This window comes from Palaemon carinicauda, chromosome 44, assembly GCF_036898095.1.
Source record: "Palaemon carinicauda isolate YSFRI2023 chromosome 44, ASM3689809v2, whole genome shotgun sequence".
NCBI lineage: Eukaryota > Metazoa > Arthropoda > Malacostraca > Decapoda > Palaemonidae > Palaemon > Palaemon carinicauda.
Genome location: NC_090768.1, coordinates 30,978,567 through 31,001,238, shown reverse-complemented (window position 1 = coordinate 31,001,238; position 22,672 = coordinate 30,978,567). Strand labels below are relative to the sequence as shown.

The following is a 22,672-nucleotide window of genomic DNA, read 5'->3' as shown; positions in this document are numbered from 1 at the left end:
ATCAAGTTTAGGTAATGATATAAAATACACATATGAGGGCAGTTGAATATTATGCAAATGATACATCTAGGGACTATAATTAAGAAGAGAGAGAAAGTGATATTTTTCGTGACAGATCAGAAAGGAAAACTAAATTACAATTGACGATTTTTAACAAATGATGCCACACTGACTATGACAGAAAGACAGATATAATATTTTAATTGTCATTAAAGCCTAAACAAGTAAACATAAACACGATCTTTATATGTTGTAAATGCAAGAAAATTGGTTGCTTGTCAAAGCTTTCCAAAGGAATCTGATGATTATAATTAGCAAGAAAGAAGGGAAGGGACGAATTGGAACTAACGAGGAATACTAAAATACTAAAATCAAGTGACCATCTATTCAGTACATTAGGTTTTCCTCTCCTTCCTGACGCTTTAGAATATGAGAGTTTTTCGCCAGTCTACTTTCTCCATCATTCATGTCACTGACCCATCTTAGAATACCTCTTTTATTTAATCTTTGCTCATCCTTCTATCTCATCTGCATACCCTCGTCTTTGTTACTCTTTCAATTTTTCTTATACCATAGTTCAACCTTTTCCGATCATTTGCATTCAGTCTAAATTTTTAATCCACAAGGATCTAGTTGATTGAATAATCCTTTCATACATCTAACCTCGTCTTGGATAGACATTTCAGATTTCATCTTAATCCATTCTATGACTCTTCTCTTCTCTGCTATGAAATGTTAGCATTTCCCGTCAAGGATTTGTTTTAACCAATAGATTTTATTCTTCCATCATTCATATTAATATTCATTGCTTCATCTAACTATTTTTTTTCTGGAGAAATTTTTTTTTCTATTATCTACGAAGATCAATAGAACAAATAGGTCAAGTTTTCTGAGTTGCATGTCTAATACTTTGTCGGTTTTGTCGTTAGAAGTGAATGCAATTAAGGAGCTACGGTATAGTTTGTAGTTTGAAGTTATAAGTTCGTAACCTTGTATTTATCGTTAAGACAAATGTGTGTGTAGACATATGCTTTTATATTTATTATTTATATATATATATATATATATATATATATATATATATATATATATATATATATATATACTTATATATTATATGTATGTATAAATACAAATATTTTTATATGTACATTTGTATTTATGTATATGTATATATATATATATATATATATATATATATATATATATATATATATATATATATATATTCTTCAACGTCATACCTCTGTAATAAAGGTGTTAATGATATTCTTCTTTGAATAGTTATCTTTAATATTATACTTTTGATTTCAATCTCTATCTGGATCTTTAAAACCACAATGGAATAGCATGTTTTACTCAAACATTCTTCTAATTATGAATTTCATTTATATATATATATATATATGTATATATATATATATATATATATATATATATATATATATATACAAATATAGTTTTAAATGCTACGAGATGAATCGTAGATGACAGTAGGAGAGAGAACAAAAATGACAGTCCCATTTATTTGAAGAGAAATTTTTTGATCCCAGAGTCACTATTTTTGTACGAAAGCATTAGTACTTTTCTTCGCAGAATATGGTTTGGTTCTTGATTTTAATGCTTCCTATATATAACTTATTATTCTTTTTCGTTTCCAACATAAGCAGAAAAATCGTTCCAATATTTGAAGTATTGTAACTAAAGTAAGCATAACTCTTTTTTTCTCTAATGACCACCCCTTTATGAAAAGTTGCTCTCATTCTAAAAAGCAGCTTTTTAAGGTTTGAAGTAATTACCTGCTTGATTAATTATAGTATTTTCTAATTCCAGAAAATCACATGTAGCACCTAATTTGTATAGTCTGGTCACACATGCATCTAAATTTTCACCTCGCCTTTGATATGCTCGAACTGTGAATTGGTACATTTCAAAGAAATCATTGTCTTGTGAAGCAAAACATGCGGTAAGAGGCTCGGTTGCAGCTTCATTTATGTCACTTGCTGATTGCAAGGTCTTGAATATTTCACGGACTTCTCTACCTGCATTATGCAGTAAAGATTGTTTTATCTGTGCATCCTTAATATTACCCAACGCTTCCAAATAAATCTTAGACCCCTCGACGCAATTCTCCCATATTGTTGCTTCAAAATTTGGATGTGATGCAGTGCTGAATTGCTGAGGATATTAGACATCTAGTACCATTATGAAAAATTGCTACCTGAATTAGGCAAGGCTAACTGAATTGTGATATCTTATCAGGGCTAGGCTAGGATTTCTGTGCGTGTGTGTGATTCAGTGGGAAATACTTGACTGTGTACGACATAATGCCAGATGTTTGGTTCATTGCTTACATCTGACCCCACCAACTTCTGAGCAAAACCTTTGGCTTACCTCGTATACAGGTCACAGGATTGCTTGCCTGAGATCTATCAAATCTGTAATCCGGAAGAATAAACAAGCCAAATCCCAGTTTGATAGATGCTATGTCGTTGATGTCAACAGCCCTTCCGCTCTTGGGTTACCTTCCCTCAAGCAACTTAGCCTCATCAAACTGGATGGCAGAGCACTCACACCCCCGGGTCAGAACACATTGACCGGTATCCGTCAACTCAAACACCTATCAGTTTCCTGTACCATGCCTGAAATGATGTCCACATAAAATTCCTACCCTTGAGGAACTTTATCCAGTATTTGTTGTTGCGAAAGTATTCAGAAAACTTGATGCCAATGCAGGTTACTGGAACATACCCCTTCATGAGAATTCCCATCTGATCACCACCCACAACATTAGAAGGTAATTCTGGTAGCAGTTACTCTCTGGTGTAAATGTGAGATTAGACATATTCTAGGCTCAATTGGACACTACTCTGAAAGACTTGCCCAGAGTTTCCAACATTGCAGATAACATATTTGTTTTCGGTGCTAATCAAGCAGACCACAATGTCATCCTTATCTGTTTCATTAAATACGCAGTGGCCTTCAGCATCCTGCCTGCTTGGGTCATGGCCCCAGTCAGCTGTAGTGAAGGGCATCCCATCAGTCAGCTTAAAATGGATTCTTCTCGCCATCAGAGTGCTAACATCAGAAGTACCATGCAGTATCATGTTTGGGGCTGCACTCCTAAGTGGGGAGGGGGTTAGCTTCATTGGATGGTTCATAATGTCTGAATATGGGGTTGTATAGAGCTCTGTCAAGTATGACAGCACACAAAGAAATTAACTTTGATAACTGGTATAAAGAAATTATGTGACCTGAGCAATATGCCAAAGCCAACATCGAATTACGTAAGACTTACAGTTCTTCATAGGTCTGATAAGTTACCCGAGGCAACATATACTGAAGCTTCCTTGTGTACCCAAGCCCCTGCATAAACTATTGAAGCAGTGTGTACCACTGTTATGGCAAAGTACTTGTCAACTACAATGCAAGTGAGCCTTCAGTCCTGGTAGTCAATGCATCCCGAAAAGAATTGTGACCTACTGTCCGCCAAAGACACATTACTGCCTTTGCCATCAAAATCCTAACCAGGACATAATCCAACTACAGCAACTTCAACCAAGAAGCCATGGGACTCGTTCTTGGGCTACAGATATTTCACACCTACCTCGATTTATGGTTGTGAGTTTACATCCATCAGGGACCACAGGCCTCTGGTCATGCTCTAGCAAAGACTACTTACCAATGCACTGCCTAGGTTATAGTGTGTGTTTCCCAAGAAACAAGGCTACAATTTCACACTAACGTGGCAGTAACGTTATCCTATCTGATCCCATTTCTCACCTACCGAACCCTGAAAATAACCATGTCATACAAAGGATGATGGCATCACAACCCATGACAGCAAATGCTAACCTATCGAGCTTCTCAACTCTACCCCTATACACAATAAGGAAACTTTCACTACCCCACTTTCTGTTCTCAAACAAATCATCATCAAAGTATACCCAGAGTGCAAAAAGCCATGCCATAGTGGTATTAGCCCATTCTTCAACCATCGTAAGTTTATTCCTGTTGAGGATGACATAATATTCAAGGGCTGACAAGTCCTAATCTCTTAGTTTAACGATCCAGTAATCCTTAAACCACTCCATATCCCACCAAGGAGTGCAGAAAACACAAGGCCTTGACCTCAAGTATGTGATATAGACAAGAATTAAGAAGCATATGGTAGCCATGATGAATAGCAATGAATAGCTATGAGTATTGCCAGAAATACCAAGCTCAGCAGCAAGATTAACTGGCTCTTCACAGACATGTGCTACCTATCCCATCGACCAAACTTGGATCTGACCAGTTCTAAGTCAATAACAAGCAGTATCTACTAATTGCTGACTACTTTGCCAAATTCCTTATAATTGTTTAGCTGAAAAATGACACCTCAGCCAAAGTAACCAAGCACTTCAAGTCACTCTTTGGTAGCTTAGGCCAGCCAGCAACGATTTTATCTAATAATGGTCCACAGTATATTGGTACTTATTTCCAGCAGTTTGTTGATAAGTGAGACATTGAGCACATCGCTTCAGACCCGAAATACCCGTAGTCAAACGGTTTTGCTGAGCACTGTCGAACACATTATCATGAAATGCCTTGAATCCAACTTAGTCATAGACATCACGCTACTGCCCCTCGGGGCGATGCTTATTAATTGAAAATCCATAAGCTCGGGTGAGCGGTTGTTCAAGCACCAACTTGTGATGACATCACTAGATCACACAAACCTTTCATTCACAACCCATGTAAACACTCGTGATCATGATCACTGAGTTGATATAATGTATGAGAGCACTGGTTTAGACGTGAAACCATATGTCGATCAGTCAATATGTATCTTCGACAAAGGAACAAAATCCTGGCAACGTGGATCCGTCTTGAGGTGCCCAAGCAAATGGTTTTCATATTTGGTTCGAACAGTGAAAGGTTCAGAGCTTCAGTGGAAGCATCAGCATTTGTGAGCTATACTGCTCAAGGTATCCCCTCTCTCCCCTAATGCGCGCTGCCCCAAACATTGTACCTCCAATAGTGTACATTACTTCCAATGTCAATACTCCAATGGATAGGAGTCGCTTTCAAGCTGACTGAGGGTTAGACCTTCACTAAAGCCAACTGGTCCAAGAACCAAGTAGAAAGCATTCTTAAGGCTGGTGTGCATGATGCTAGTACCACTAGGTGTACCCAAGCTGATCATTAAGTGAAACCCTCTGGCCTGAAATCTCAACCAGGGATTTGCCCCACTCAGGATACAAAACAGATTCCTAGGGCAGGAGGATAGTCTACCGCAATGATTGCTCGTACATCCCTATCCATGCCCCTATTATGCCATGATACCCTCAATTGACATTATTCCTTGTTGATAGACTTGATAAAATGCAAATTGCTTTGTATCTTTGATAAGGAGAATTTCATACCAGGGTTTCTTTATTTTTACCAAGCACACCTTGTGTCATACCAGGTTTGGTTATAAACAGTGTCGTAGTGTATAAACGAAGATCCCTGTGATTAGCCTTATTAACATGTACTGTATTATTACTAATGTTCTAGCCATCATTTCACGCTACTTAATCATGCCATTTGCGTTGGCCAGATGTGATAATTTGACAATTTTTAGTGGGGAGGTTTACCACCGCATCTGTTTATTGGCATGACTTTAAGTACAACTTCATATAGAAATTACATTAACAATGTATATAGAAGAAAATTTGAATAATAATTATTCATTAAATTTGAAGATCTTGGAGAATTATAAATTATGTAATGAGACTCAAAATAAGAAAAAAAAACTGTTGTGTTGATTTTGGTCATAAAGTATCTCACTCTGGTAATTCAAGTTAAATGACATCAATTGTGTTCTGCTGATGGGTTGGGAAGTTGGGTAAAACATGTCATATGTAAGACGGTGGTCTCACCAGATAAATCCTTAAAATCCAGTTAGCAGTTTCGTATTCTGTTAAGGCTTCTGTTGTCAAGATTGCTAGCAGCCTTCCCTTTCGCTTTAAGAGTCTAGGGTTCGATCTCACTTTGATTTATAAATTTATATTGAACAGCAATATATGCTTATTATTATTATTATTATTATTATTATTATTATTATTATTATTGTTGTTGTTGTTATTATTATTACGAACTAAGCTACAATCCTAGTTGGAAAAGCAAGATACAATAAGCCCAAGGGCTCCAACAGGAAAAGTAGCCCAGTGAGGAAAGAAAAGTGATGAACAATTACACTGAAATATATTAAGAACAGTAACAACTTTAAAACATCTTTTATATATTAACTATGAAAAGAGACATGTCAACCTGTTCAACTTAAAAAAAATGCTGCAAGTTTGAACTCTTGAAGTTCTACCTATTCAACTACCCGATTAGGAAGATTATTCCACAACTTGGTCACAGCTGGAACAAAACTTTTAGAATACTCTGTAATATTGAGCTTCATAATGGAGAAGATCTGACTATTAGAATTAACAGCATGCCTACTATTACGAACAGGGTAGTACTCTCCGGGAAGATCGGAATGTAAAGGATGGTCAGAATTATGAAAAATTTTATGCAACATGAATAACGACCTAATTGAACAACAGTGCCAGAGATTAATATCGAGATCAGGAATATGAAATTTAATAGACCATAGGTTCCCGTCCAACAAAGATGAGAATCAGCAGCTGAAGACCAGACAGGAGAACAAAACTCAGAACAAGGTAGAATGAAAGAATTAAAACACTTTATAGGCGGAAGGGCTAAGGCAACTATTTACCATTATTTCTACTCGGCATTAAGGTACGAATCCTTGGCTAGACAGAAGTACTTGTCATAAGAACAATTTTCTTATGGATGTGTGATCCCGTGGAAGAATGAATTTGTTTAAATTAAAAGTAATATGCAGCTTATATGAATGAAAGTAATTATACATATATATATATATATATATATGTATATAATGTGTGTATGTATATATACACATACCTACTTACATACAATATATACATATCAATTCATATACGGTATACAAATAAAGCTAATGTGACACCACATTTCGACCATGTTTCATGTTCAAATATTTCATCGTATGGTGTTATCAGTTCGATTTGGATTAAAAACTATGAAAAGATCTAAATGATATATTTAGTTACGTAAATTTTATGAGTTTTTATCTTTCGTAAAGTTCGAAACTAAACATTCATCAATACGTGATTGAAGATCTCTCTCTCTCTCTCTCTCTCTCTCTCTCTCTCTCTCTCTCTCTCTCCCGAACAAGTGTTTGTTGTTTGGTCATAACAAATTTTTCCAGTCACTGACCTCTTCCTATGAAAAGGGCTTCTGACGGTTAAAAGATAGTATCGGTTTTGGCTTTGGATCTTAAAGATAGAAATAAATAAACTTTGTTGATATTAATATATTCGCTTGATCTTTTGTTAACGAATAAGCTTTGAATGCTTATGTTGGGATCATAGTAATTAAGTGTGCTACGTGACGGTGGTATGTGTGTAATTATAGTCATCGAATTGATGTACTGACGCCATCAAAATCGATTTCACGACTGTTAGCTCTTGTAGATTCGAAGCGGTAGTATTGCTCTCTTCTTCTTCTTCTTCTTCTTCTTCTTCTTCTTCTTCTTCTTCTTCTTCTTCTTCTTCTTCTTCTTCTTTTTTTTTTTGAATGTATACAATGTTAGACAGGGAAATTATTCCATTTTGTAGATTTTTCTAGTTGCAGTCTATTTTTTTGTTTTTTATTTATTGTGGAATATCTTGTCATTGGTAGGAGTTCTTAACTTACAGCTGGTACGCATGAAGCATAATGGGTAATATTAATTTTTTTTTTTTTTTTTTGCTTAAAACGTGTTAATGCACTCAGGAATTAAAACATAAGGAAACACGTTATCAATTATGGTAGTGTATTGTTCTGCATTTGCGTGAAACTTGCGTGAAATGATATTTTTAAGTAAATTTATTTCGAATTTGATGCTGCCCCATTCGTGTCACAGATGTTTGAAGGGACTTAATCCCTTTGTAACTTGGATTTAGTAACTTCCTGCTGGGGAAGTTTCGTGATGACCATGAGAGTGAGTCATTCTCATAAAAGATTTCAGTCTGTTTCAAAGTTACAAATTAGTATTTATAGTGATAGTCGCTTTCTTGGTATACATTTGTTTAAAAGACACATTCCCCAAGTACAAGTCTTACGTAATTTACATACAAAACTTATATCTACATGAGAGGAACTCATTTTACGAGCTGGACCTCTTGAATACACAAATGAAATACATTAATAAAATACATGAATAAATTATCTCTCTCTCTCTCTCTCTCTCTCTCTCTCTCTCTCTCTCTCTCTCTCTCTCTCTCTCTCTCTCTCTCTCTCTCTCTCTCTCTCTCTCTCTTTTTTAATGTCATTCTCATATATTGATTTTCGCATGGATCCTGATAATAGAGACTACTCGTTTATATGGTCGACGTATTTAGGATGTGTCTTCATTATGGGTTTACTTTTTGTCTTAAGGATTTAACCTCTTTAAGTATAACAATAAATAAAAATCAAATCTGAATAAATGTATCTATTCAAAAGAAACTAGTCATGAGTATGTAGTGGAGTCAAAATATATATGATTAAAGGGGTATTTCTCTTGCTGAAAAATATGGCATGATAAGAATGAGATTGATATGTAGGTCAAGATGGAACGATATTGTATTGTAGCAGTAGGTCAGGATTATTTTTTGAGATAAGAGTATTAGAATAGTTTTTCTTATATTATAAGAAACCTGCCCGGATAGTGACTCTTGCCCTTAGGATTTTTGCTTTAAAAAAACAACCAAACCAATATTTTCTTGGTAACTACCATACGTAATATGTGGTTTTCCATCTGACAGAATCTTTAATGTTAGTGAACAGCGGGAGGCTGGGTTTCTTAATTGAACTCCCGTTATTATTATTAGTATTATTATCATTATTATTATTATTATTATTACATGTTAAGTTAAGCCACAACCCTAGGTGGAAAAGCAGGATGCTATAAGCCCAGGGGCTCCAATAGGGAAAATAGCCCTGTGAGGTAAGGAAACAAGGAAAAATAGAATATTTTAAGAACAGTAATATTTAAATATTTCCTATATAAACTATAAAAACTTAACAAAACAAGAGGAAGAGAAATAAGATAGAACAGTGTGCCCGGGTGTACCCTCAAGCAAGAGAACTCTAACCCAAGACAGTGGAAGACCATGGTACAGAGGTTATGGCACCACCCAAGACTAGAGAACAATGGTTTGATTTTGGAGTGTCCTTCTCCTAGAAGAGCTGCTTATCTTTGGGATGATTAACGAGACATCCTTAATATTCTGTATGCATAGTGAATGATAGCTCACTATCTTTAAAAAGTACATTTGCATGACCTTTGTTATCAGAAAAACGTATTGTAAAAATCATGCAGGAGGGTTATTTGGGTAACATGTAATCTATTTTCTCATGGGAGCCATCGTGCGTATAACATATTTTACATTTCTATTTTCTCCTCACTTTTGCAGATTTAGAATTTCTCTCTCTCTCTCTCTCTCTCTCTCTCTCTCTCTCTCTCTCTCTCTCTCTCTCTCTCTCTCTCTCTCTCACTCAAATTTGACATAACCTGCCATCTAAGGTGTCGGAAAATGCTTTATTAACTTTAGAGCCAATTGTTCAACTGCTATTAAAGTCACGCTTCCTCTCTTGGCCTTTCAGCATGATGTCACACCACTTATATCAACACCCTTGGTGTTTTCTAATTATTTTTTTTCCAGGTAATACGATTTTTTTATATTATTGCTTCATTGCTCTCAAAGACTGAGCATAGTGTCTAATTAGTTACGTCACGGGATTAATTTTTGTAGTTTTCTTACTTCAAATTTTACCGTATTTTTTCATTATAATTAATCATTTTCCAGTTTTTATTAATCTTTTATTGCCGTTATTTACACAACCACACTTCGTTTGATCGAACTGCAGTGTGCATGTGAAAGAAACACGAGCCCTTTGCCTAGAATGATGTAATAAATGTGTAAATAAAGGACGATTAATGGAGATTAAATTTAAATTAAATTTTGGCTGGATCTTGGTGTTGTAAGACGGATTATATATATATATATATATATATATATATATATATATATATATATATATATATATATATATATATATATATACGAGAAAGACACTATGAAAAATTAGAACACTGAGAATGCTTTCCATTTTCATCTTATGAGTTATAAAAACATTGTTAAGACGAGTAATACAGGGATAGAAATTTTACAGCACATACACTATTATAAAAGTACGAAACAACTTACAAATATTTGAAAATTGGAAAATATAGAACAAACAGCAAATTCTAAAGCTACATAAAGATAGTCAGAAATTTTCAATTGAGAAAGGATACCCTATCTCTCCTAGAAGAGGTTTTAAAACATCTAAATTTGGTAAAATGTAGGTATTGACATTAATAAGGAATACCTTAACAACTTCAGATATACAGATGACATGGTTTTATTTAGTGTTTCATGGGAGGGATTGCAAAAGATGATGGAAGATTTGAATAGAGGAAACAAATTTATAACCGAAAATGAATACGAGTTAAACTAAGTTAATGTTCAATGGAAATGCAGAGAGATAGCAAATAATAGTTATGGACGAACCCCTAGAAATTGTTAATAAATATACATACTTAAGATAGACAGTAAGCGTTTCCTAAGGACATGAGACCGAAATTTCTAGAAGAACAAGCATGTGATGGAGAGTTTTTGGTAAACAGAATGAGATTATGAAATGTAAAATGCCACTTTCTCGAAAAATAAAAGTATTTAATCAGATGGTCCTACCAGTATTAACCTATGCATCTGAAACATCGAGTTTTACTAAAATCTTGGAACATAGTTAGAACTCAAATAGCTATGGGAAGATTAATGATGGGATTAACACTAAGAGACAGAAAAAGAGTAACTGGATACAAGAGCAAACTAAAGTAGAGAATATTTTAACATGTAAGAATAGGAAATGGACATGGGCAGGACATGTAATGAGAATGACACAATAGAGGGACAATAAGAATAACAGACGAAGTAAGAAAATATGTGGGTATAAACTGGCATAGAAAGACCGTAAACAGATGCGAGTGGAAGATGTCTGAGGCCTCCGTTTTAAAGTAAACTAGCAATGGCCGACTATGGTGATATATATATATATATATATATATATATATATATATATATATATATATATATATGTGTGTGTGTGTGTGTGTGTGTGTATATATATATATATATATATATATATATATATATATATATATATATATAATATATGTGTATTCACACATATATGTGGGTTTTGAATTCGAATGTAGTTAAAAGCAAAAGAAACGACACTGGAGATGAGAACCTTGGAGAAATGTGGTCGGAAAGAAGCTGTATTGATGGAAGTATGGTTTATACGTGGTATGAAGGGATATGTACAAATTTACTTTTTTGGGGGGAAAATGGTGAAAAAGACAGTTTGCTAGATTTATATGAAAAATCTCAAGCAACATGCATAACAAACTAGCTGAAGGACGGTGACAGAGATTGATGTCTAGATCAGGAATAAGAAACTTAATAGATCGTAAGTTCGTGTTCAACAAATTAAGATGAGATTCCGCTGCTGAAGACTAGACAGGAGAAGAATACTCGAAACAGCGCAGAATGAAAGAACTAAAACACTTCTTCAGAATAGATTGATCACCAAAAAAACTTGAAAGAATTTTTCACTAAGAAATTTTTGTGCGATTCAAGAAGAGACAGACCGAATTTGCTTCTAAAAAGTAAATTTGCTATCAAGAATCACACCTAAAATTTGTAAAGAGTAGTAGAGAGTTAAAGAAACTATCAATGCAGGGACCTGGATGTTGTGGAGCCACTGTCCTCAACGTACTTACATTCATACTTTGAGTTTTGTAAGGGTTCAACTTCATGTCCCCTAATTTGCACCACGTACTAATTTTAGCTAGATCTTTCTAAAGGGATTCAGGAACCCAGATCTACATTCAGGAGATGAAATTGATGTAAAGAGAGTAGCATCATCTGCATATGCAATGAGCTTGTTTTCTAGGCCAAACCTCGTGTGTCATGTGTATATAGCATGACAAGTAATGGGCCAAGAACACTATCCTGAGGAACCGTAGATATCACATTCCTACACTTACTATGGTGCCCATCAATAACAACTCTTTGCAATCTATTACTTGAAAATTCAATAATGATGCTAAGAAACGACCCATCCACTCCCAACTGTTTGAGTTTTAAAACAAGGGCCTCATGATTAGCACGGTCTAAGGCAGCACTAAAATCAAGGCCAATTATACGAACTTCTTGACCATAATCAAGGGATTGTAAGAAGGGCTTTATATGCTCCAAGGCCTTTACGAAATCAAAATTACAAACCAGGGAACAGATGATTACCTTCAGCAAACCTATTTAGATTGGTCAATGATGACAACAGGAAATGTTTGTGAGAAAGAAATGAGATGTCTTATTTGAGGTGCAGTACACGGGATGAATAGTGGAGTCAAGAGAGTGCTAGAAGAAAATAATTAAAGTAATTGAAATAGAGAGGAGAATGTGGCAAAACATTTGGAACATACATAACATTTCGTTTGGGAAGTAGAAGCGGAGAGAGAAGTTTATTAATAAATGGATATCCGAATAAAGAATATGAATGGATAGGTGGTATTCAAAGTTAATATATTCCTGCTTTGAAGATTTGCTGAACGTGTATGATATAAGATAGATTTAACTTAATGATGAAGAATGGAAAGGGCTATTGTAAGGTAAAGGATGCTGTTAATGACGTTAAGAGGTCAAGTAATATGTTTCAAAATAGAAATTGTGACAGGATTTGATTGGGTTGAAATTAATATCATGTGTTATAATGGTGATTGTGAGACTGAGTTCATGACCAGGGTTTGTTAGATATGTCTGGACGAGGTAAAGGATTCCAGGCAATACGGGAGAAGAATAATTGTTCTATTGCATAGATTTGTATAATCAAACGTTTGAAATAATGTCAAAGCAAATGGAAAAAATACGTCTTCTGAGATTGGCTTCACCACTTTATCCCAATGTACACTTGTATTTAGCGTTACGAAAGCTAAAGCCATATTCATTATTTGAAAATCCGTTTTATTTCTCGCATGCAATTTGCCTTGAAAACATGGTGCTAATTATAGTCTTTTCATATTCAATTACATACGGGTACACTATATTTGATGTTGCTTTATTGTGTGAATGGTATAGTGCATATTGTCATGGAGTATGCTTTGCAATATTGTTTGTCAAGCCATTTCGTTCATGATATATTAGATCTATCAGTAACAGCCCTGACTGTATTACATATCCTGATTTCATTTTGCTTATTTAATGTTGTATATAAAGTTTTTTCAGACATGGGTATTTATTATAAATGAATTAAGTATTGAATTTCTGCAAATTACTTAACAAAATGTCGGTGCCTTGTACTAATCCCAGACAATTCCTTTTTTCAGTTTTGGCATCAACCTTGGTGGTCGTGTGATGATTGCTGATGATATGGGTCTAGGAAAGACAATTCAAGCATTAGGAATTGCTGCCTACTACAGGAGGGAGTGGCCCTTGCTCATTGTCACGCCTTCTTCTGTCAGGTCTGTATTCGATATTATTATTATTATTATTATTACTATTATTATCATGATGATTGTTATTATTATTATTATTATTATTATTATTATTATTATTATTTGCTAAGCTATAACCCTAGTTGGAAAAGCAGGATGCTATAAGCCTAAGGATCCAACAGGGAAAATACCCCGGTGAGGAAGGGAAATAAGGAAAAATAAAATATTTCAAGAACAGTAACAACATTAAAATATAAATATAAACTATAAAAACTTTAACAAAACAAGAGAAAGAGAAATAAGATAAATTACTGTGCCCAAGTGTACCCTCAAGCAAGAGAACTCTTACCCAAGACAGTGGAAGACCACGGCACAGAGGCCATGGCACTACCCAAGATTAGAGAACAAAGGTTTGACTTTGGAGTGTCCCTCTCCTAGAAGACCTGCTTACCATAGCTAAAGAGTCTCTTCTGCCCTGTTTGATTTTGGAGTGTCCTTCTCTTAGAAGAGCTGCTTACCATAGCTAAAGAGTCTCTTCTAGCCTGCTTGATTGTGGACTGTCCCTCTCCTAGAGGAGCTGCTTACCATAGCTAAAGAGTCTCTTCTAGCCTGTTTGATTGTGGAGTGTCCCTCTCCTAGAGGAGCTGCTTACCATAGCTAAAGAGTCTCTTCTAGCCTGTTTGATTGTGGAGTGTCCCTCTCCTAGAGGAGCTGCTTACCATAGCTAAAGAGTCTCTTCTAGCCTGTTTGATTGTGGAGTGTCCCTCTCCTAGAGGAGCTGCTTACCATAGCTAAAGAGTCTCTTCTAGCCTGTTTGATTGTGGAGTGTCCCTCTCCTAGAGGAGCTGCTTACCATAGCTAAAGAGTCTCTTCTAGCCTGTTTGATTGTGGAGTGTCCCTCTCCTAGAGGAGCTGCTTACCATAGCTAAAGAGTCTCTTCTAGCCTGTTTGATTGTGGAGTGTCCCTCTCCTAGAGGAGCTGCTTACCATAGCTAAAGAGTCTCTTCTAGCCTGTTTGATTGTGGAGTGTCCCTCTCCTAGAGGAGCTGCTTACCATAGCTAAAGAGTCTCTTCTAGCCTGTTTGATTGTGGAGTGTCCCTCTCCTAGAGGAGCTGCTTACCATAGCTAAAGAGTCTCTTCTAGCCTGTTTGATTGTGGAGTGTCCCTCTCCTAGAGGAGCTGCTTACCATAGCTAAAGAGTCTCTTCTAGCCTGTTTGATTGTGGAGTGTCCCTCTCCTAGAGGAGCTGCTTACCATAGCTAAAGAGTCTCTTCTAGCCTGTTTGATTGTGGAGTGTCCCTCTCCTAGAGGAGCTGCTTACCATAGCTAAAGAGTCTCTTCTAGCCTGTTTGATTGTGGAGTGTCCCTCTCCTAGAGGAGCTGCTTACCATAGCTAAAGAGTCTCTTCTAGCCTGTTTGATTGTGGAGTGTCCCTCTCCTAGAGGAGCTGCTTACCATAGCTAAAGAGTCTCTTCTAGCCTGTTTGATTGTGGAGTGTCCCTCTCCTAGAAGAGCTGCTTATCCTAGCTAATACAGTGTATTATAAATAATTAGTTTTTGTTTTATTTGTTCTATTTTTTAGAGAATATGTAAAAAAAATTATTTGTAAATATTCATATTAATATGTTCTTACCAATATTAAGGAATAAAGCACATATTCTATGTTGTTTGGTCTTCACTGGCTTAAGAACTGCTAGCTCAAAATCAAACCATTGTTCTATAGTCTTGGGTAGTGCCATAGCCTCTGTACCATGGTTTTCCACTGTGGTGGGTTAGAGTTCTCTTCCTTGAGGGTACACTCGGGAACATTATATTATCTTATTTCTCTTCCTCTAGTTTTGTTAAAGCTTTTATAGTTTATATAGGAGATATTTATTTTAATGATGTTACGCTTAAGTCTTTTTATAGTTTATATATGAAATATCGGTTTTGATGTTGCTACCGATTTTAAAATATTTTATTATTAATTTTGTTCTCATCGTTTATTTATTTTCTTATTTAGTTTCCTCACTGGGCTATTTATCCTTGTTGGATCCCCTGGGCTCATACCATCTTGCTTTGCCAACTAGGTTTGCAGCTTGGCTAGTAATAATAATAATAATAATAATAATAATAATGATACAAGGAATGCACAGCATTTGAACTGCCGACAACTGAAGCAGTAGGTTTGCTGTACACAAACACCCACACACATATATTTTATACATATATATATATATATATAAATATATATATACAGTGGAACCTCTACATACGAATTTAATCCGTTCCAGAACCAACTTCGGATGTAGAAAATGTTCGGATGTCGAAACGAATTTTCCCATAAGAATACATTGAAATAGGATTAATCCGTGGTTGAGCCCAAAAACCTATGATAACTTCTTAATAAACTACTACACATAATTTTCCCATGAGAATAATGAACACTAAATTAGATAATAGACATGTAAATAAGAAGAATAGACATGTAAATAAGAAGAATTATCAAAAAATGATAAATAAGAAACGGGTTTTTAGCGTCACTTTACCTTAGAAACTCCAGCGCAGGTGTTGTTAGTCTTGCTACCAGAGAGGAGACGGACGGGCGGCGAGGAGGTAGAGAGGTTAACTACGATAAACGTACACTACCGTAACTTATTCTAACTTACACTAAGTGAACTTTAACATAACTTAGCTTATTTTTTTTTTATAATTTATATTTTTTTTTACATTTTCTTTTTTTCTTTTTGATGATTAATTTTAATCACTTTCACTCTCTACACTTAAAATTGATTGAATTTTTTTCTCTTCACTCTTTGCTGTTTTCTTTGAACCCCTTCCTTCCTCTTCATCACGAGTTCCCTTCGTAGTTTTTTAAAGAAGTTATCAATAGAAAGTTGCTTGGTACAGCTTTTCAGAATGTTTCGAAAATAAGTTAGGGAAACATCATCAAACTGCGCAACTACATGACAAACCTGCAATTTCTTTGGATGGTATTTGTCGATGAAGTCGACCACGTCTTGATATTTTCCTAACACCTCTTTTATTTGCGCGGAACTTATTGCAAGTTTACTCATACGGACGCCACGCTCATGCTTTTCAATAATTCCTTGCTTTACTTCTAAAGAAAGCATTCCTTTATTCCTTTTCTCACCACTACCACTTGCGAAACTAAGCCTTTTAGGACCCATGATTTTCGTAAAATACCGTAAAAGGATGAACGTAAAAAATCACGATTAAAACACAATTAATAGCAGAACGCACAGGGCAAAACCACACAAAGTCAACGAGAACAGAGGACTGACCCAAGCCACGCTAATTGAGGGTCCCTCCAAGGTTGAAGTGCTGCCTTCTATTGGCGGAAATAAAAAACACATCAGGCGCTATGAGCACCGACTACGCATACGAGTATTGTTTACTTCGGGTGTCGAAAAAAAAATTCGGGTGTAGAGTAGGAACGTGTTCGAATTGTACTTCGCGTGTCGAAAAATTCGGAAGCAACCGGTACGACGAAAATTGCTTACTTCGTGTGTCGAAATAAAATTCGGGTGTAGAGTAAAAAATTTGCTCGAATTTTACTTCGGATGTTGGAAAATTCGGATGTAGATACGTTCGGATGTAGAGGTTCCACTGTATATATATATATATATATATATATATATATATATATATATATATATATATATATATATATATATACATACACATATATAAAACATCATCATCATCATCATCCGCTACTAATCCACTGTAGAACAAAAGCCTCAGACATTTTCTTCCAGTTGGGTCTGTTTATGGTCCTTCTATGCCAGTCCACACCTGGAAAATTTCTTATTTTATCAATCTATCGTCTTCTCTTCCTTCCCCTGCTTCTTTTGCAGTCCTTAGAGACCTTTTTTGTTATTCTAAATATCACATCTATTATCTGTCGTTCTCATATGTCCTGCTCAGTTACATTTACTTTTCTTACATGTTAGAACATCCTTTACTTTAGTGTGCTCTCGTATCCTTGTTGCTCTTTTCCTGTCTCCTAGTTTTATTCCCACCATTATTCTTTCCATAGCTCTCTGACTTGTAACTAGCTTAGGCTTTATGCCTATGGCTTTAGTTGGGCTCCAAGTTTCTGATGCATAAATTAAAACTGGTAGGACCATCTCATTGAATATTTTTCTTTTTGAAGAAAGTGAGATTTTTCTTTTCATAATCTCCCCTGCTTCTCCTTTTAATTTTGGTCTCGTGTCCTGGGGAAAATCTGTCTGTCCTAAGTGTGTAACCCATTAAAAATCTCTAAAGGTTCGTCCATAACTCTTATTTCTTGTCTCTCTGCATTTTCATTGAACTTTATTTTCGTTTTACTCATGTTCATTTTCAATGTTACATTTCTGCTTTCTTTAATCAAATCTTATATCTTCTTATGCAATTCTTCCCATGATTCACTAAACACAACCCTGCTGTCTGAAAACCTTTAAATTGTCTAGATAGTCCCCATTAATATTGATTCCTATATTTTGCCAATCTATATTTTTGAAAATTCTAGGCATTTTCTAGGAATTTTCTCACTATCTTTATGTAGTTTTAGGATTGCTCTACTTCCTGTATAGATATCTTCAAATGTTCTAACATAAGACTCCTCTATTCCTTGTTTTTCATTACTGCTGAGGTTTTGACAGAATCAAAAGCTTTCTCATAGTCGATAAATGCCGTACATAGGGGTTTGTCATACTATGTTGATTTTTCCATTAGCGAATTAATCACATGAATATGGTCACTTATTGAATACCCACTTCTAAAGATTTCCTGCTCTCTTATTGATTAGAGTCTATCTGTCTTTTTACTCGGCCTCATATTATCTTTGTAAATACTTTATATATTACGGAGAGTAAACTTATTAGTCAGTAATTTTTCAAGTCTTTTGTGTGTCCTTTTTTTGTGAATTAGTATAATGATGAAATTTTTACACGCTTCAAGTCCAGAGCATTTGTGTAAAATTAACCAGTTTTACTATTATGAAATCTCCTCCATCTATCATTAAATCAGTTTTTAGATCATCTCCTCCTGCCTTTCTTTTAATGCTTTCCTTACTTATTATACCGTCATGTTTGGTACCAGCTCGGGTGTTTCATTGGCAAAGTTATTTTTCATATTGCTATTCTATAGCAATCCTCTGCAACTTGTATCACTCCAACTCTATTGTTGATATTTCAATTTTCATGGAAATATGTATATATATATATATATATATATATATATATATATATACATATCATCAGCCGTTGCTAATATACTACAGGACAAAGGCCTCAGACATGTCATTCCACTGTCCATTTATGGTCTTTCTATATCAGTCTATACCCGCAAATTTTCTTAGCTCGCTAATCCATCGTCTTTTCTTACCTCCCCTACATTGTTTGCAATCTCTAGGGACCCATTCGGTTATTTTTGTCCATTTATTATCTCTCATTCTCATTAAATTTCCTGCTCACGTCCATTTCTTTTCGTTAAGTGTTGTTTGAATAGCTTCTACTTTAGATTGCTTTTGTATCCGTGTTGCTCTTCTGTCTCTTAGTGTTATTCCCATCATTATTCTTTCCATAGGTCCTTGACTTGTAACTAGCTTATGTTATAAGGCTTTAGTAACAGTCCAAGTCTCTAAAGGAGAGAAAGTGGCTTTTTACATTTCATAATCTCGTTTTGTTTACCAGAACCTCTCCATCCCATTCTTATCCTCCTTTTTAATTTTGGTTTCATGTCCTGTGAAAACACTTATTATCTGTCCTAAGTATGTTTATATTCTTTAATAATCTCCAGAGTTTCATCCATAATCCCCATTTGGCCAAGTGGTATGTCACTGTACATACAAGTTTCCTTGACCAGGGTTCGACTCCCGGCCGGTCAGAAGCTATTGTTTTTGTGTGATTTCGCCTGGGGCTCTGATCCTGGGGTCGTTAAGAGAATCCAGACATTAATGTATCAAAAATATATAGCTTATTTGAATATGAAAAACACATCTACCTGTGCAAAATTTATCATTATATAAGTATATATATATATATATATATATATATATATATATATATATATATATATATATATATATATTGTGTGTGTAGTTTGAATGTATATTTAAAATGAATACTATAGATATTTATATTATTTCAATATTATCCAATGTCAAACTCATTTTGCCTTTGGAATTTATTACAAAATGAATTATGCACAGTGATTTTATCTACCCTGGACAGGATTCAAGGCTTTGGTGCAGAAATATGAACTAGCCTCTTCATACATGTAAATATAAGACTCGTCAGCTGCTGTGTAACTATCCTTACACATATTCTGTTTCACTTGTATATTATTATTATTATTATTATTATTATTATTATTATTATTATTTGTTGCTAAGCTACAACCCTAGTTGGAAAAGCAAAATGCTATAAGTAAGGAAACAAGGAAAAATTAAATATTTTAAAACAGTAACATTAAAATAAATATATCCGGCAGAAACTATAAAAACACTAACAAAACAAGAGGAAGAGAAATAAGATAGAATATTATACCCGAGTGTACCCTCAAGCAAGAGAACTCTAACCCAAGACATTGGAAGACCATGGTTTAGAGGATATTGCATGCAACCTCCTGCTTTTTAGATATTGATGTGTTTCCTTTCCAATATTTCTTCCTCAATAAAGGCAACTTTTTTTTCATCCAAAATGTTCACTTAATTGTAGTTTTTAACACCATATTCTCCTTTTATCTCTTCCTATTCCAAATATTTATAGATGTGTAAGCTTGTTTAGACTGTATATGCAATGCACAAAGTTGATGCTGTTGTAAATCAGATAAATTCTGACCCTTTTTCGCAGATATTCTTGGGTGAGCTCAATTGAACGTTGGGTATCTACAGTAGAGAGGTATGACATCACTGTCCTCAATTCAGGCAAAGATCACATAGATGATGCTCAAGTGGTCATCACCAGTTACGACCTTCTGTCTCGTAGGAAACAGGAATTACTTAATCGAAATTTCAAAGTTGTGATTATGGTAAGTTTCTGTTGATGCTTCATTCGTTGATATCTTTAGTTCTTTAATTGATTGGGAATCTTCATAAATCTGTGTATTCTAATGCTGTTTTATGAGGAAAAAGATAAAAGTCACCATAAATGCATTAGAAGTATTTTTGTACGTTGTTTACACATGTATTCTTTTTTTACAACTCAATTAATAAGTCTGTATTGGAAGATACTAATGTGTAATGATGGTGTTTTGTATTTTTACCCAGGGCTCAGTTCTGTATTTAGCATTTGATAATTTGGATGTTTTACTTGTATTAGGTGTTATATTACTATAAGTACCATTATTTTAAGTTTTTTTTTCTCTCAAGGCCTAGATGTACTTTTTTTTTTTTTTTTTTTTTTTTTTTTTTGCATACAAGGAAGTAGATACCTGGAAGTACACTATCATTTACTAAGAGTGGCAGCATATATTCCTGGCTTTTCCAAATTTGCATTTGTCTTTAGTTGCTTACCCCCCAAATGTTATCATTAAACTAAGTATATGTATATATATAAATATATATATATATATATATATATATATATATATATATATATATATATATATATATATATATATATATATATATCTCAAATGAGCCATATATTTTAATACTTTAATGTCTGGATTCTCTTAACGACCTCGGGATCAAAGTCTCGAGGCGAAATCACTCAAAGACAATAGCATCTGACTGGCATCTGATCCCAAGGTGGTCAAGAGAATCCAGACATTAATATATCAAAACATATGGTTCATTTGAAATATGAAAAAATACATTTAAATGTACAAAATTTATTAATAATCAAATGCCAAGTCACAAACCTACCAATTAGCTACGATGGTGAAGATGGGTTGATTTCAATTCTATGTACAAAAAAACTGAATTCGTCAGGTATATGTACAGAAGAATTGTCATTGACTTTTATCTTTCTTCAGGGCTAAAAGGTACGGTCACTGTCGTACAAGTATCCTGGACCAGGGTTCGAATCCTGGCCAGTCAGATGCTATTGTCTTTGGGTGATTTTGCCTCGAGACTCTGATTCCGAGGTCGTTAAGAAAATCCAGATATTAATGTATTAAAATATAAGTCTTATTTGAAATATAAAAAAAAACCCTGGTTAAAAGTGCAAAATTTATCATTAATTGAATGCCAAGTTACAAACCTACCAATTAGCTATGATGGTAAAGATGGGTTGATTTCAATTCTATGTTCAATAAACCTGAATTCGACAGGTATATGCACAGAAGAATTGTCATTGACATTTTATCTTTCTTCGTGGCTAAATGGTACGGTCACTGTCGTACAAGTATCCTGGTCCAGGGTTTGAATCCCGGGCAGTCAGATGCTATTGTCTTTGAGTGATTTCGCCTCGTGATTCTTATTCCGAGGTCGTTAAGAAAATCCAGATATACTGTAAATGTATTAAAATATATGGCTTATTTGAAATATGAAAGAACACGTTTACATATGCAGAATTTATCATTAATTGAATGCCAAGTTACAAACATATCAATTAGTTACGATGGTGAAGATGGGTTGATTTCAATTCTAAGTTCAAAAAACCTTAATTTGACAAGTAAATGCACAGAAGAATTGTCATTGACTTTTATCTTTCTTCGTGGCTAAGTGGTAGTGTCACAGTCATACAAGTAACCAGGACCAGGGTTCGAAACCTGGCCGGTCAGATACTACAGTCTTTGAGTGATTTTGCCGGGGGGTCTGATCCCGAGGTCAGTAAGAGAATCCAGACTTTAATGTATTAAAATGTATGGCTTATTTGAAATATGAAAAACGCATTTAAATGTGCAAAATTTAACTTTTATATATACTGTATATATATATATATATATATATATATATATATATATATATATATATATATATATATATATATATATATATATATATATATACACCTCCTCTACAGTAATAACAATAGTATTTCTTCTAACCGTCAAAGATATTTCTTCGAAATCAAACCATGCTTTTTATA

General features: G+C 34.5%; 1 protein-coding gene across 1 annotated transcript in view; it reads left to right on the top strand.

Annotated features, from left to right (window-relative positions):
* Marcal1 (SWI/SNF-related matrix-associated actin-dependent regulator of chromatin subfamily A-like protein 1) overlaps positions 1-22,672 on the top strand; it is a 198,029-nt gene that overhangs the window by 142,501 nt on the left and 32,856 nt on the right. Inside the window, exons 6-7 of the mRNA XM_068366961.1 lie at positions 13,538-13,672; positions 20,489-20,666. Coding sequence (XP_068223062.1) covers positions 13,538-13,672; positions 20,489-20,666 — 313 coding nt within the window. The remainder of the gene's footprint in view (positions 1-13,537; positions 13,673-20,488; positions 20,667-22,672) is intronic.